The sequence below is a fragment of the Rhizophagus irregularis genome, chromosome 1, assembly GCF_026210795.1.
Source record: "Rhizophagus irregularis chromosome 1, complete sequence".
Classification (NCBI taxonomy): domain Eukaryota; kingdom Fungi; phylum Glomeromycota; class Glomeromycetes; order Glomerales; family Glomeraceae; genus Rhizophagus; species Rhizophagus irregularis.
In genome coordinates this window covers 5377188-5394511 of record NC_089429.1, presented here as the reverse complement: position 1 = coordinate 5394511, position 17324 = coordinate 5377188, and the positions used below count along the sequence as shown (strand labels likewise).

General features: G+C 26.8%; 5 protein-coding genes across 5 annotated transcripts; all 5 read right to left on the bottom strand.

Moving 5' to 3' along the window:
- Window positions 1-842: 842 nt before the first annotated feature.
- OCT59_001106 (uncharacterized protein) lies at window positions 843-1734 on the bottom strand (the record flags this gene model as incomplete). The annotated part of the gene is made up of 4 exons (XM_025322390.2): window positions 843-1142; window positions 1219-1277; window positions 1359-1595; window positions 1665-1734. The coding sequence occupies 4 exons, from the start codon at window positions 1732-1734 to the stop codon at window positions 843-845; spliced, it is 666 nt and encodes a 221-aa protein (XP_025166392.2).
- A 4095-nt stretch (window positions 1735-5829) lies between these two features.
- OCT59_001105 (uncharacterized protein) lies at window positions 5830-6650 on the bottom strand (the record flags this gene model as incomplete). The annotated part of the gene is made up of 4 exons (XM_066139316.1): window positions 5830-6107; window positions 6259-6277; window positions 6352-6528; window positions 6597-6650. 4 exons carry the CDS (start codon window positions 6648-6650, stop codon window positions 5830-5832), a joined length of 528 nt encoding a protein of 175 aa, XP_065988731.1.
- A 2194-nt stretch (window positions 6651-8844) lies between these two features.
- On the bottom strand, window positions 8845-10350 carry OCT59_001104 (uncharacterized protein). Its single transcript, XM_066139315.1, has 6 exons — window positions 10259-10350; window positions 9956-10192; window positions 9809-9867; window positions 9524-9724; window positions 9381-9426; window positions 8845-9306 (listed from the first exon to the last, which is right to left on the bottom strand). The coding sequence occupies exons 1-6, from the start codon at window positions 10326-10328 to the stop codon at window positions 9014-9016; spliced, it is 906 nt and encodes a 301-aa protein (XP_065988730.1). The 5' UTR covers window positions 10329-10350; the 3' UTR covers window positions 8845-9013.
- Window positions 10351-10759: 409 nt separating this feature from the next.
- On the bottom strand, window positions 10760-12237 carry OCT59_001103 (uncharacterized protein; the record flags this gene model as incomplete). Its single annotated transcript, XM_025322392.2, has 6 exons — window positions 12028-12237; window positions 11698-11934; window positions 11561-11619; window positions 11278-11478; window positions 11146-11191; window positions 10760-11052 (listed from the first exon to the last, which is right to left on the bottom strand). Exons 1-6 carry the CDS (start codon window positions 12092-12094, stop codon window positions 10760-10762), a joined length of 903 nt encoding a protein of 300 aa, XP_025166395.1. The 5' UTR covers window positions 12095-12237.
- Window positions 12238-15403: 3166 nt separating this feature from the next.
- OCT59_001102 (uncharacterized protein) lies at window positions 15404-16897 on the bottom strand (the record flags this gene model as incomplete). The annotated part of the gene is made up of 1 exon (XM_066139314.1): window positions 15404-16897. The coding sequence occupies one exon, from the start codon at window positions 16895-16897 to the stop codon at window positions 15404-15406; it is 1494 nt and encodes a 497-aa protein (XP_065988729.1).
- Window positions 16898-17324: the final 427 nt, after the last annotated feature.

The following is a 17324-nucleotide window of genomic DNA, read 5'->3' as shown; positions in this document are numbered from 1 at the left end:
GGCAATTACCGTGGTGCCACAGCGTCAATCCGATCACTGATCTAAATCTAAATGGTTTAAGAATGTGGTTTGGGAAAAAAAAATAACAATTAAGAAAATTGAAAAAAAAAGCAAAAAATAAAATTTGGGGGAAAAGAAAAAGGATAAGGAAAGAACCGAAAAAAAAATAAGTACCGAAAAAAATTCTGAAAAAAAAGAACAATAATCTGATCCAAAAAGACTGAAAAAAAAATTTTAAAATAAATTAATAATATGGTCTAAAAAAAGACCAAAAAAAATAATAATATAAAAAAAATCGGTCTTAAAAGACCAAACAATAGGATTATTTATAAAAAAAAAATTTTCAGTTTGGAAAAAAAAACCAAACCAAACAGGGAAAGAATAAAAAAACCAAAAAAATTCTCGGGTTGGAAAAAAAAACCAAACCGAAAAAGAAAGAGGAAAAAAAAAATGGAAAAAAGGTGGTTCAAAAAAGAAAAGAGGAAAGAACCAGAACCGAAAGTAAAAGATCGATTCGGATTATTAGATATACAACATTACTTGCTGATCAAGCGGGTCTTAGCTATAAAGAATACGGATCAGCAATTCAAAATTAATTTATACAGGCTAATCTAAACATTACGGTATTTTTTTAGTTATAGATAGATTAATGGCAATTCTACTAATTGCAAAATTTATTGTAGATTATGTTATAAATAATTAATTGTGAAAATTCATTATACAATATTTTGTACAATATATATATAAGTAAAATCTTGTGAAAACATTGTAAAAGATTATAAGATTCATTGGAAAATGTATCAGAATTATATATTTTACAATTGATTGTGAATAAATTAATATTAAAAATGTATTGTTAGAAATATCGTACTATATATTTTCAGATTTAAAATACCTTGTACAAGACTTGTACAATGATTGCACAATGCATTATGAAAATTTAGCATTGTTAGCAAAGTTCCTTTAACAGGATTCCAGTAGCTAGAATGTTTTTCGAGATTTAAATTGTCAAAGTCAATCTCACCATTGAAATGAACAGATGAGCTAGTAAATGCAATTTTTCCGGGTAATTCAGCAGAAACCGATTTTTTAATTGTATCCAATAACAATGAAGTAAGTAAAAATGGCGCTAAATGGTTGACCTATAATAATATATAAGGTTATAAAGCGAATACTATGCAAACGATTTGTAGAAAAAAATAATAATAATAAATTTACCTGAAATTGTATTTCAAGGTTATCCTTTGTTTTAATAACTTGATTGCTAGACATTACTCCTACGGTGAAAGATACGTCGAATAAATAAATACAGAAAAAAAATGCAACAATATTAACTAAATCATCATTTTTTAATTTACCTGCATTATTTAATAACATATGTAATTCTCCAACTTCTTTGATGAATTTATTAGCAAAGTTTTTTACACTTTGTAAATCTGCTAAATCCATTTCCCAAACTTCAACATTTTTTGCATGTCTATTAGAAGATTTAATATATTCTAATACATCGTTTGCTTTTTCTTGATTACGAACTGGTAAAACCAATCGTTTTGGATTAAATCCAGCTAAAATTCTTGTCATTTCTTTACCAATACCTTAAATAGAATAAAATGTAAGTGATTGAATTATTTGAAGCGGAATTGTATTAAGTTAAATTTATTTACCATCAGTTGCGCCAGTAAGTATTATAACGTTTTTTGATAAATCGTAATTGTTATTTAATTTGACTGGCATTGTTTTTTATTTATTTTTTTTTTTAAAAAAAATAAAAAAGTTTATTATTGATAGTCTGTTATTTGAAAATTTTGATTTCTTTTATAAGTACCTCCTCCATAGACAGTGAACTCATTATGGAAATTTAATTCAACGAATAACTAACTTTATTTGATTCGACCCAGACTAGTGTCACGATCCGTGTCCGGATAAAATTCTTAGCACATTTAATTTTTTACAAAAATACGTGATAATTTATGGTTTCGTTCGCAGATATCGAATATTATTAATAAATATTGGCATAAAATTTATTTCAATTATTAGTAATAGTATTTTTCTAAAGTACAAGATAAAGAACATTAATAGCATTGTTTAATTTAGATCTCAATAATTTTTTTTTTTTTTTTAGGAAATTTGCAATGATTTTGTTCAGGTAGACGTCATATTTGTCATATTTGTTTTGAATTATTATATCAATTGTACAATGAAGATTAATGTGGTGCTTAATAATGATGTTCTATGAAGCGCCATACTGATCCAAAGTCTGGAACTAAACCCTGGATCAAACCCTAGATTTATCCGGGGTGAAAATAGATTTTTAAATCCATATTTCATCCCGGATTTTCCTATATTTTATCCCAGATTTTCCAATATTTATCCTGGATCTGATCCATATTTTATTCCAGGAGCATCTCGTGTAAACAAAAATTTTCTTTATTTTAAGAAGTTTCTAAAATATAAACAAAAATCTGATCACATGACTTAGTGATAAATATAAGATCAGGATTATATATACTGTATATAATACCGATATATATATATTTAATGTAGGACGAAGGCCTCCTTTTGGAGGGTTATATGTTCTCTTTGACAGTCTTGCCGACTTCACATAAAATAAATAAATAAATAAATACCGATATATATATTATAAATATTATATATATAATATATATTATTATATATGAAATATAGATCAAATCTGGGATAAAATATGGATAATCCAGGGTTTGGTGATGTAATTTTTGGTGAAATTTAAGGAATTAATCCGGGATAAAATGTGTGGATGATAAAATATGGGAAGATCCGGGATGAAATAATACTCAAATATAGGAAAATCCAGGATGAAATATGGGATTAATCCGTTTTCACCCAGATAAATCCGGGATTTTTTGATCAGTATGGTAACCCAGACTTTTGATTAGTATGGCGCTTCATACTCATCGTTTTAGATTTACCTCATGATACACTGATACGCACAAACTGTTACCCTTTTTGGTCGTAAACTATTTTATCACTACGTAACTACTACTATGTAACTTGGTCGTTTTTAATGACTTGATTATTGATCATAATTCCTACGGAGAAAAATACATCGAATAATAATATAAATATACAAAAAATACGAACCTTAATAATATTAAATCACCGTTTTTATTATTTGTAATTCTCTAATTTCTATTGATGAATATATTATCAAAGTTTTTCCACTTTGTAAATCGCTTCCCAAATTCTAATAAATTATTTCTTTTTCTTTATTAGTACGTGTTTGTAGTCGGGTTAAATTCTTGCCATTTGTTTAATAAATGATTTATTTATTGAAAAGAAAGTGTATAAGTTGAATACTTGAATTTATTTACCATCAATGTGAACTACAGTACATGCATCAAAATTATCGATTTTATTTTTTATTTTTTAATTATCATTTTTTTTTTACAAGCGAAATTATATAAATCTTTCCTTATATTAGTATAAAGAATGCGAGTAACTTTTCTCAGAAAATATTATTTACTTGAGGATGCTTGTGAAGTAGATAATAATTAAAATTCGACGAGAGTGATACCACGAAATTTACTATTGGATGTAATTATAATTGTTATTATGTTATTAACGTGACAAAGATATCAGAAAAAGATGGGGACGAGGTCTATAGCGATTATTTATATGTTGATGATACACGTAAAAGTTTTAAAACTATGATAGATCAAAAAATTATATAACCTAATCTTATGCAGGTGGTGACTGGTGAGGAGGAAGAAGTTGTAATATCTTTAAATAAAAATCGAATTGTTTTATCGATAAATTTAATAAACTATGAATTACAAATATATATAGTAATATTTCAAAATAAGAGGAGTATAGAAATGCAGGAAGGAAGGCTGTAAAAAAATAATTGTGGATCCTGGAGGGATAAAAACAAAGCAAGACTTTAGTTGGCCCGGAGGAAGAAACAAACTGATCTATGATTAGATTAGGATTAAGGGTTAGGATGTTATTTAGCACATCAAATCACGTCCTGTCTCATCACTTCCGTTTTTTCAATAATAAAATCCTATTTGACATCCCTAGTATCTCACCGTCCAATCAGAACATTGGAATTAAATTAGTGGAGTCGGTTAATAATGGTATAAAATTTTTTCTATAACGAAGTGTCTTTTTCTATTTCAAATTTCTAAAATATCACTAAGCAATTTTGTACGAAATGACTATCAATACAAAATTTTAATTCAAAACTTAAGTATAACAACATCCTTGGTTTTATTATACCGACTCATGATTAAAATTTATTTTACGAAATTCCGGACAGATATTGTAGAGCATGAAGCTTTACAATATTGATATTATTCATACGGATAACGAATTCAAACTCTAAAAAAAAAAAAGGTTTCGCCCTGAAAGTTCCTAAGAAAAAGGATCATTTATGGAAAGTTAGGTTCATTCAATAAAACACATATAACTTGCTTTTTCGGAAAAAAAACAAGAAAATATATGGTAGTTCTGGAATAGTTTTTGATTTCGAAATGCGGAACATATTTTTTAAAAGCGATATGATTGAAAAATGTATTTTTAATTTGTACTATAATACATTAATATGTATTTTAAAGAATTTTAATGATACAATTGCTACAGGAAAGCGGCATCTTAAAGTTTATTCATGGGGATGAAATCGGGAGAAGAAAGTAACATCTGAACGCTTTTAACTTTTGTTAAAAAATGATGCTTTTATTACAGCATTTCTACCACTTTTATACAGTAATACAAATCCATTTTTTTATTTTAAAAAAAGTTGTTAATAGAAATCAAAATTTTGCCTAATCTAACCAGAAATATAAATTAACAAAAATTAATGCTATCAAGAAGAATAGTTAGAAGCAAAAAAAATCTTGAATTGGATACTATTTAAAATAAATAAATGATGAAAAGTTTACCGATAAAGAATCACAATGAAATAATGATTAAATTTTTGAGATTTTATTTAATCAGATATATTTCATTTTGTTAGTTTTAACGAACGAATAAAATATGAATTTAATAAATAAACTATGAGTCTAAGTTTATTTTGAGTTTAAGTAAGTGGACGTATTTCACCAATTCCAAATTCATTTAATAAAGGATTTCAAGAAGGTTTTATATTCTTTGTTTAATTATCCATTGGTTTAATTTTATTTTGGAAAAGAAAGAAAAGTTTATAAACGTAATTTTGTTCGTATCCGATTACATAATTACATAAAATCGCGAAGTATTTGTATCGTTCAAGTAGTTTCGTAGAATTATTTATTATTTATTTTAAAAAAAAAAGGGATATCATTTCAAAGAATTTCGAAGGGCCACTGAGAAGGTTACATGGTGTATCTTAAGCTTTTTGAAATTAAGCTCATCTTTAAATAAAATTATTAGTATTTGCGACACAAATCAAAATCTACATATAACGCCGTGAGGCGTGGGCGCAGCTGCGCCACACATTTTTGCCACGAACCTGGCACACAAAAAAGGGATGCGAGTGTTTTAAACGGTAAATAATAAATAAATCAATAAGGCTGATCGCAATTACATCGTGGAGAAAGAAAATTTATATATTAATATTGAAAGATAAAATAGAATCATTAAATCAAGCGTGATATGAATTTTATATAATCAACACGTGAATAATAAGATATTCATTAATTCGCCGATAAAGGATTTAATTAAATCATTTATACACGTATAGAAACTAGTATCTATAAGGAACTTAAACTAATATTAATAAAATAATATACTGAAACTAAAAAAAAAAATCTTTTAAATTTATTTTATAAAATGTTGTCGTGTGAAACAGAGAACTGATTTTGAATTTTTAGATCATTTCATGATCTTTAATATTTGTTCAGAAACGTTCCATAGTCTCTTCATAACTTCTACAATTTCATTTGGTTCCTTTTCAAGACCTTCATGATAATATTTTCCAGTTTCTTTATTTTCGGGAGAAAGCACGGGATATAGAACATTGATGGCACCTTGTTCAGCTGGTATTTCATACATTTTTACAAATAAATTTTGGAGAAAATTTGACAAGCCGCTATTCATATGGCCTAAATTTGTTTGAATTATACCAGGTTGAAGCAAAAACGTCGTAATATCTGCATATTTTATAAAAAGAGTTAAAGTAATGCTAGTAAAAAAAAAATCTTTTTTTTTATAATACTTACTTTCATTTTTGTTTTAAACTACACGACTTAGTTCCTTGGTAACAATAATATTCTTTTTTTTTTTGAAGAAAAAAAAAGATACCAATTATAAATCTTAGAGCCTTTATCATTAAGTAAAATATAAATAAATATACTATGATCGAAATTCTTACCATCAATTTAGTATTTGCATAACCTTGAAAGGACCAAAGTAAGCACCTTTCTCAAGATTTAAATTATCAAAATCAATTTTTCCATATCTTTGAGTTCCCGAACTTGTAAATGCAATTTTTCCAGGTAATTCAGCGGAAACCGATTTTTTTATTGTATCCAATAACAATAAAGTAAGTAACAATGGTGCTAGATGGTTGACCTAAAATAATGTAATGTTAAAAAGAGAATTCAAACAAACGAAATTGCAAAAAAAAAGAAATAAATTACCTGAAATTGTATTTCCAAGTTATCCTTCGTTTTAATGACTTGATTATTAATCATTATTCCTATGGAGGGGATAGATAAATATATACAATAAATACGAAACGTAATAAAATACATACTTGTTATTCCATGGGTATCAATGAATAACTGAAATATTCACCGATGCTCCCCTCCCTTCGGGGGGCCCCAAGGCATCGGTGTATATGGAGTATTTATTAGATACCCATGGAATAACAGGTTTATCTCATTGTGTATGGCGTATACACCGATGGATTTTATACTTTTTTATACTTTTTTTATACCGGTGGAATAATTTACAAAAAAATCCATCGGTGTATACATAATACCGATGGGATAAAATATCATTATTTTTATTACCTGCATTATTAAATAATATATGCAATTCTCCAATTTCATTGATAAATTTATTAGCAAAGCTTTTTACACTTTGTAAATCTGCTAAATCCATTTCCCAAATTTCGACATTATTTGCATGTCCGTTAGAAGATTTAATATATTCTAATAAATTATTTCCTTTTTCTTTATTACGTGCCGGTAAAATCAATTTTTTTGGATTAAAACCAGCTAGAATTCTTGCTACAATTTTACCGATACCTTAAATAATATAAAATGTAAGTGATTGAATTATTTGAATTGAAAATACATAAGTTGAATTTATTTACCATCAGTAGCTCCGGTAAGAATTATACGTGTTTTGATAAATCGTAATTATTATTTAATTTGACTGGCATTGTTTTTTTTTTAAAAAAAAAATTATTCTTGACAGTTTAAAGGATTTTAATTTCTTTTTATATGTTTTTTCTATCGATTACGAGTCTTTTGGAATACGTTGTTTTACGGAAAATGTTAATTGATAAATTTGTTGTGGATACGTCGACGCCCCTATTCTTTTCTTCGTTTAAAAGAAGATTGCCATTTTGGGCTAAAAAATGCAAAGAGCAAATATATATTACATAAAATCAATTAAAAAAAATCAACTCTCTCAGTATTTTCAATATTTGATATGGTATTTCATACAAGTAAAAAGTAATAGCGTCGTTACATAATTTCCAATATTTCCAATTTTGATAGGGATTAGTGTCGATCGGGAATTATTTTCACTGAATAATGAAATTCGAATATTTACTGTAATTCGTTCCATGATCTTTTAATATTTTTTTTTCAGAAATATTTAAGGTTTATTTATGTAAAAGACGAATGGCATACAAACAATTTACAAAAAAAAAAAATTAGATAAATTATTTGAAACTATGATTCCAAGTTATCCTTCGTTTTAATGAATGTCTACTATTTTAAACACTTATAAACACTTACGAAGATAATTATATTGAATATACAAAGCATTCAAAACGCGGTTAAACTGCCATTTATTTACCGATTTCTTAAATAGTACCATGTGGTTAATGGTAAAGTTGACCATGTACATGCGTAAATCACTCAAATATGATGATCAATTAAAAATATTTTGATTGTCCGAATACTGGATTAAAGCGGTTAAATAAAATTCTTTACCCGGATTCCACTGTTATATATTATTTTGTATAGTTTTTCCTTGAACGGATAAGATCCTAGGATTTATCCGGATTATCATATCATCCGGGTTTATTATTCGGTTAAATAAATTTGTGAAATAGATAATCCTATTAATAATCTTAATATTGTTCATATTCCAAATTAGAAATAAATTCATATATACATAAAACTATTACATATCATATATTATTCATTAATTCAACGTAATTTGGATATTCATAATATAATGGTGTAGTTAGCCGAAAAATAATTAGCCGCAACGTGATCCGGACCCGGCTCAGGCGTAGATCGTCGGCTAACTACACCATTATTTTCATAATAATTTCATAATAATTCGGATTATTCTGGAAGGATTACCCATTTTTGACAGGATATCTGAATATTAATAGTTTTTCATCGAATTATCCTATGAATAATTTAGGATAATTCATTTGGATATTTTATGTGGATATTTTTATGTTATGTAAAATGTAAATATAGTCGGTTTAACAACCAGTATAAATTGGTACTAATACAATTTTAAAGATTTTTCCGTAAATTTCTTTATAGGCAACAAAAATTATACTGTGAATCACGTCGTCAGTGGTGTTATGTTTATAAAATACTGTTGTATGCAATTCACGTCTTTTTTCTTGAATCAAGCGTGATATTTATCGACACGTGCGTGAAATAATACTATTCATTAAATAAGATTCATTTAATTCGCAATATTACTGGATAAATGATTTATTTAGGATTATTCTCATAATATAAGTACAGTACATCTAACAGAAATTATTTAACTAATACTAAAAAAAATAATACAATATGATTATCAAGAAATGTTGCTGTATAATGCGAGAAATTGTTAAAAAAAAGCTGAAACTTTAAATCATTTCATGATCTTTTAATATTTGTTCGGAAATATCCCATAGTTTTTTTGTAACTTCTTGATCATCTACAATTTTATTTGGTTCCCTTTCAATACCTTCATGATAATATTTTCCAGTTTCTTTATTATCAGGAGAAAGCACGGGATAAAGAGTATTGGTGGCACCTTGTTCAGATGTTATTTCATACATTTTTACAAATAAACCCAAGAAAAAATTTGATATGCCGCTATTCATGTGACCTATGTTAGATTGAATTACACCAGGATGAAGCGAATACGTCGTAATATCTTCATATTTAAAAAAAAGGAGTCAATTTTACATTTACTAGTAAAAAGATAAATTTTTTTTTTATTATACTTACTTTCGTTTTGAACTATATGACTTAGTTCCTTGGCAACAATAACATTCTTTTTTTTTTAAAAAAAAAAGGTACCAATTATAAATTTCATTATCATTGAATAAAATATAAAATATAAATAAATAAACTATGATCGAAATTCTTACCATCAATTTAGTATTTGAATAACCTTGAAGAGGTCTCAAGTAAGCACCTTTCTCAAGATTTAAATTATCGAAATCAATAATCCCTTTTCTTTGAGCTCCTGAACTAGTAAATGCAATTTTTCCGGGTAATTCAGCAGAAACCGATTTTTTTATTGTATCCAATAACAATAAAGTAAGTAAAAATGGTGCTAAATGGTTGACCTAAAATATTATATAAATGTTAAAAAGAGAATTCAAACAAACGAAATTGCAAAAAAAAAACCAAAAACAAAAGAAATTAATTACCTGAAATTGTAATTCCAAGTTATCCTTCGTTTTAATGACTTGATTATTAATCATTATTCCTATGGAGGAAAATACATCGAATAGATAAATACGGTATATACAATAAATACGAAACCTAATAAAACACAATATAATTATTTTTATTACCTGCATTATTAAATAATATATGTAATTCTCCAATTTCGTTGATGAATTTATTAGCAAAATTTTTTACACTTTGTAGATCTGCTAAATCCATTTCCCAAATTTCAACATTGTTTGCATGTCCGTTAGAAGATTTAATATATTCTAATAAATTATTTCCTTTTTCTTTATTACGTGCTGGTAAAATCAATTTTTTTGGATTAAAACCAGCTAAAATTCTTGCCATATCTTTACCGAAGCCTTAAATAATATAAAATGTAAGTGATTGAATTATTTTGAAACGGAAATGTTTGTGAATTTATTTACCATCAGTAGCCCCAGTAAGAATTATAACATGTCTTGATAAATCACAATTATTATCTAATTTAACTGGCATTTTTTTTTTTAAAAAAAAATTTATTTTGATAGTTTGGATTTTAAGTCTTTTTATGTTTTTTTCTATCGATTATTACTAATCTTAACCGGGAAGGAATTACGTTAATTTGATACAATCCAGTTTAGAACTTGAGTAGGAATTATGTAATTCTGCCCACCGGTTGATTTTTCCCCGTAGTTATCGATAAATTTGTTTAGTGGGGTACATCAGCTGATATACATAGCAATGAATCGACATTTAATAATTTCCAATTTTGATAGCATCACGTAATTAATTTATCCGCTTTCTGATTTGTAAGCGGTTAGAAATTATTTTTTATTTATCGGATAAAAAGTTATTTTGCGTACCGCGATACGTAATGTACAGTAGATACAAAAAAAAAAAAATAAGAAAATGAATTTATCATATAAATTTTTTTCCAAAAATCGAACTTAAATCATTTCACGATCTTTTAACATTTTTTCAGAAATATCCCATAGCTTTTTTACGACTTCTTGATCATTTGCAATTTCATTTGGTTCCTTTTCAATACCTTCATGATAATATTTTCCTGTTTCTTTATTTTCAGGAGAAAGCACGGGATAAAGAGTATTGATGGCGCCTTGTTCAGTTGATATCCCAATTATTTTCGTAGCTATTTTCACGACAAATTCCATGAAAACACCTTTTGCATTGGATATATTTGTTAGAATTATACCAGGATGAAGTGAATATGTTGTAATATCTACATATTTAAAGGAACAAAGGGTTAATTAATCTTTTTTTTTCTTCACGTTATAAAAATAAAAAATTGTTTATTTCCTTTATTACTACTTACTTTCGTTTTGAAGAATACGCCCTAATTCCTGAGCAATAATTACGTTCTTTATTTTTTTTTTCCAAATAAATAAAATATTTAGTCAGTTTTAAAGCATTTATAATTAAATAGGTAACTTAGACAAAATCTTACCATCAATTTAGTATTTGCATAACCATGAAAAGGACCAAAGTAAGCACCTTTCTCAAGATTTAAATTATCAAAATCAATTTTTCCATATCCCTGAGATCTTGAACTAGTAAATGCAATTTTTCCAGGTAATTCAACTGAAGCTGATTTTTTTATTGTATCCAATAACAATAAAGTAAGCAAAAATGGTGCTAAATGGTTAACCTATAATAAATTATATGTTAAAAAAAAAATTCAAATATCATATGTTAAACGATTGCAAAAATTAAAGAAAGTGATAAATTACTTGAAATTGTGACTCCAAATTATCCTTCGTTTTAATGATTTCTTTATTATTCCAAATACCTACAAATATATATATCGAATATATAAATATACGAAACATTCAAACAATTAATCGATTATTTTAATATTATTAATTACCCGCATTATTAATTAAAATATGCAATTCTCCAACTTCATTAATGAACTTATTTGCAAAATTTTTTACGCTTTGTAAGTCTGCTAAATCCAATTCCCAAATTTCAACATTATTTGTATTTCCATTTGAAGATTTAATATATTCTAATAAATTATTTCCTTTTTCTTTATTACGTGCTGGTAAAATCAATCGTTTTGGATTAAATCCAGCTAAAATCCTTGCCATTTCTTTACCGATGCCTTAAAATAAAATAAATATATATTTAGTATTATTTAAAATAGAAGAATAAAAAAATTTTTATCTTTAAAAAAAAAAAAAATTCAAACTTTTACCATCAGTTGCGCCAGTAAGGATTATGACATGTCTTGATAAATCAATTGTACCTAATTTTACTGGCATTATTTTGAATTAATTCAATAACTTTTTTTTTGAAATGTTTTATGAATAAAATGAAATGTGAACGAAATCACGCCACCGTTCACAGCTTGCCTTATATAAAAAAAATGGGAGATCGACCGTAACACCGTAAGTTGTGACCAATCAAAAAAGCGTGTCTATAAGGATCTATTTTTATAAGAATACTACAAATTATGGGTTTGGAAATCCTCGAAAAATTCTTGAAAAATAAATATAAATATAAAAAATCACTATTATTTATTTTATTTACGGATAATTGGATACTGAGTGACCACTGGTATATTGATGGAATTAATAATTATTTATATATAATGAAATTTTGCAATTTCCAATTTTGGTAAAAAATTAATGCCAAATGGTGATCTGGGAATATAAAATACGTTATTTTTTTTGATCATCTTTACGTAATTGCTCAATATAATTAGGGTTTCTATCTAATTATGGAAATATTAATTTATTTATTAGATGAAAAAGTTATTTAATAAAGATTATTTATACAAAAAAAAAAATTTTAAGAAATAAACAAAAAATTTAAAATGATGCCGCCTTAAAGTAAAATAAAAATATAGTTCATATTATTTTTATATTATTTTAATGAAAGTAAAATTTAATTTTGAAGAAAAAAAAATTCAATTTTTACCATCAGACGCGCCAGTAAGGATTATGACGTACTTTGATAAATCGTATGTACCTAATTTTACTTGCATTTTGAAATTATTCGGTCATCGTACGTAATTTGGGATATGTACACGAAAGTAAAAATATTTAATTCACATTTCACATTAATATCGGTGACCTTAAACTTATAACTAAACTATTCCAATATTTACCGCAGAATTGTGACCGTGGTAACAGCCAGAATTTATTGCTATAATACTTCTTAACAATTCTGACGTCTTTAATTTCCTATATATTATAATATATACTATCAAACTTGGATCCCTCTTGTAAATAAGATACAAAAGAAGCCAATCATACCGTATTTAAATACATAGGAATATTAAGATTTTTTATTATTACATATTAATTTACTTTAACAACGTAAAATTAAACGAAAATGTAGCGGGAAGTGAGAATATTATTTACCGTCAATAATTTAAATACTATATATCTTTTAATTGTTGAGGTGCGATATGCCATATTTGTATCTTAGGAAACCAAGGTCACTTAATTCGAAATTTCTGAAATCATTAATTACAGCTAGCAATCTTAATTATAAACCAATATATTTGCCTATGTATTTTATTTTCTTGTTTATTTTTTATTTTATTTTATACTAATAGAATTGCTACTTTTTATACATCATTTGCGAAGTCATGTAATTGAAAATGATTTTATATTTTCTTTTTATCCATGCGATTCGTGTAAATTGTCTTTTTCAGCGTATATTAAAATCTACAGATTTAAATTGGAGATATAGTCATCTTACGACTATACCTCGAATGATTCGTGATGAATAAGCATCACTCTAAATCAACCTTAATTCCAATATCATATTTGTTTTCTTTTAAAATAATTTCATTTCCTTTTCCTTTATTTTTAAAGGTTTCATTTAATAACTTCTTTTAAGAACGTTATTTAACGTCTTTTTATTTCCTTTAGTAATGGGCGGTTTGATTAGGTATTACTACGGTATGATATAGTGTACAATTTTTAAAATTTTCTTACAAATGGATCAAATTCTAACGGTTCATTTATCAAATGGCGAATACATTATTATGGAGTAATAAAGAAGAAAGAAATATTATGTCATAATTATAATAGCGATAATTAAATAATGACATCAATCATAGCATTCTTTCTTTTTATCGGTAACACTATAATTCTGGCCTACATTAAAAATCCTGTTTACCATGTTTGTAAAAACGTTGCTGAAATTTCTTAAATAGTATCAAATATCAATGGTGAAGCCCTCTGTACGATTGAAAAAATCAATATCTAAAAATTTAAAGTCTTTTTTTTTTTATTAAAAATTGATTCTAGGTCGTTTCTATTAATAATCAATTTTTTTATATTTTTATTAGAATAAATCTAGTCAAATTCTTTTTTCGAGCCAGCTTAGCTCGGCTCAAGGCTGAGCTTTTACTTAGCCCAGTTCGGCTCTAGCTTGAAAAAGTCAAGCTCGTATTTTATGCTCTTTGCATATTTCATTCATAAAATTTTTCATCCGATTCAAAATTTATATTAGCATCCTGTATATAAAGCTAATATTATAAATTAATTAAAATTAATTATTAAAATGATTTAACAAAGTAAAAACAATTTGTTCACCAAATTCTTGAAGATAAAAAATTTGGTTCAGCTAGTCGAGGACGATAAGACAATTATTTCTCATAAATTTCAATTATATACGGATTATTTGGTAAAATAAGTTTGTCAACTTTTCCATGATTTCCAATTTCCACTTGTTGATTTGTCTTTGATTGAAATATAAGTACATTATATCTTAAGCTTCACGTTTTTTAACATCTTCAGCCATCAAATAAAATGCTCTCCACGTAAACCTAATAATATTGCGTTATAAAAAAACTCTTAAGTAATGATCGCCGCGGTGTGGTCTAACTATCAGAATATGATTTAAAACTTTTTGGACTTTGAACTTCTTCGTTAGATAATCCATTAGCACCATTTTTTCACCATATCCTAAGTATTAAGTAAGTTAAGTATTTAATTTTCCTGAATAACAATTCAATTTATTTATATCAAAGAATTTTTTTAATTATAAATGTTATATTTGGGGGACGAAGTCCCCCAGCAAATCGCATATTCTAGTTGTAAATCTTAACTTTGGCTGATTCTAGGTATGGTACGAAATCCCAAAACTCAAATCCCAAAATCCAAAATCCCGACAGGTTCAAATTCCCGAAAAATCGGCCCACATTACTGCCCGAAAGTCGCTCTGTAAGATTTTGACCTGTATCTGTCGGGATTTGAACCTGTCGAGATTTTGGATTTCGGGATTTTGATTTTCAGGATTTTGAACGGCACCCGTTTTATCTATATGTTAAAAACGTAATCATTAGTTGTGTATTATAAAAATAAACAGTGTACATGTAATAACAACTTTTTAAAATGTTAATCTCTGGATATATGAGATTATATAATTAAAATTGATATTTTAAAACTATAAGATAAAAATATTGATTTATACTATGAATTTCAAGTGGAGTAACAAATTCATATAGTGCACAATACAATATATTGTATGAAAATTTTGTTTTTGAAAACAAATTTATTACTTAGTAAACTATATAATGACGCAAGAAACACTAAAAATGTTTATGAAATTATTCATTGAAAAGAATTAATGGACCTTGACCACCAATCATGACCCTTTTCTTCATCTGCCTCTTTATTTGATTCAAATGCTTCATATATCTCAGAATTTGAATCAATGTGACCAACTTCAGCTGCTGTGTTATATGATTTAAATGCTTCATTTGCATTACATTCTCCACTTACATAATATATCCCAAGATAACACATTGAATCAAAGTGACCCTTTTCAGCTGCTGCTTTATATAATTCAAATGCTTTATCTACATTACATTCTGTTCCTATTCCATTTTCATAAAATATCCCAAGATGGTACATTGAATCAATGTGACCTACTTCGGCTGCTGCATTATATAATTGAAATGCTTTGACCTCATCTTTTTTAGTTCCTATTCCGTGTTGATAACAAAATCCAAGATGATACATTGAATCAATGTGATCTACTTCGGCTGCTGCTTCATATGATTCAAATGTTGTATCTCCATTACATTCTGTTCCTATTCTATTTTCATAAAATATCCCAAGACGATACATTGAAACAATGTGGCCCTCTTCAGCTGCTTCTTTATATGATTCAAATGCTTTATTTGCATTATATTCTGTTCCTATTTTATTTTCATAACATAACCCAAGATGATACATTGAAGCAATGTGACCCTTTTCAGCTGCTTCTTTATATGATTCAAATGCTTTATTTGCATTATATTCTGTTCCTATTTTATTTTCATAACATAACCCAAGATGATACATTGAAGCAATGTGACCCTTTTCAGCTGCTTCTTTATATGATTCAAATGCTTTATTTGCATTATATTCTGTTCCTATTTTATTTTCATAACATAACCCAAGATGATACATTGAAACAATGTGACCCTTTTCAGCTGCTGTGTTATATGATTCAAATGCTTTATTTGCATTATATTCTGTTCCTATTTTATTTTCATAACATAACCCAAGATGATACATTGAAACAATGTGACCCTTTTCAGCTGCTGTGTTATATGATTCAAATGCTTTACTTGCATTATATTCTGTTCCTATTTTATTTTCATAACATAACCCAAGATGATATATTGAAACAATGTGACCCGCTTCAGCTGCTGTGTTATATGATTCAAATGCTTTAATTTCATTTTTTATAGTTCCTATTCCATCTTCGTAACATTTTCCAAGGTTATATTTTGAAACAATATAACCCTTTTCAGCTGCTTTTGTATATAATTTAAATGCTTTGATTTCATCTTTTTTAGTTCCTATTCCATGTTGATAACAAAATCCAAGTTGATGTATTGAATCAAGGTGACCCTTTCCAGCTGCTGCTTCATATAATTCAAATGCTTTAATTTCATTTTTTTCAGTTTCAATTCCATGCTGATAACAATATCCAAGATGATGTATTCCTGAAAGATTATTGCTATCATCTTTATTTGATAACTTTGAAGATTCACTCAAACGGTTAATATATTGTTGCAGTCCTTGACACTCCTTTTTATCAAAATGATTTTGCATTCGTTTAGGAACAGCTCGTTTAGATTCTTTAGGACAATATTCGCATCGTACGTGAGGATGTGGGTCGCCAACATTACCAATTATTTTAAAATGATTCCAAACGGGGCCTTTTTTTTAGTCATTTATATAATTTATTGCTTGATTGTGTATAATAACAGCGTAAAGTAAATGCGTATGAAGAGACTATATATAAAAAAATTGACATTAGGTCATCACGTTAATTATCGCGTTAATTATCGTCGTGTTGTTTAACTAATGTCAAACGATCATCTATCTGTAACAAAACCACTTCAGAAGATTTGTCCGATACATATGTTACTGTATTTACTAATATATATTTTTATCTTAATTAATTAATTAAAAAAAAAAATTTTACTCGTAACAAACTATTCAAAAGAACTAGATACAAAAATGCAAATACGACGAA

Coding starts and splice junctions, on each gene's coding strand:
- OCT59_001104 (XM_066139315.1), bottom strand. CDS start 10,328: ATGCCAGTTAAATTAGATAATAATTGTGATTTATCAAGACATGTTATA. Junction 9,868..9,955: donor TATATTATTTAATAATGCAG/GTAATAAAAATA, acceptor TTTCCTCCATAG/GAATAATGATTAATAATCAA. Junction 9,307..9,380: donor TCATATAGTTCAAAACGAAA/GTAAGTATAATA, acceptor TTAAATATGAAG/ATATTACGACGTATTCGCTT.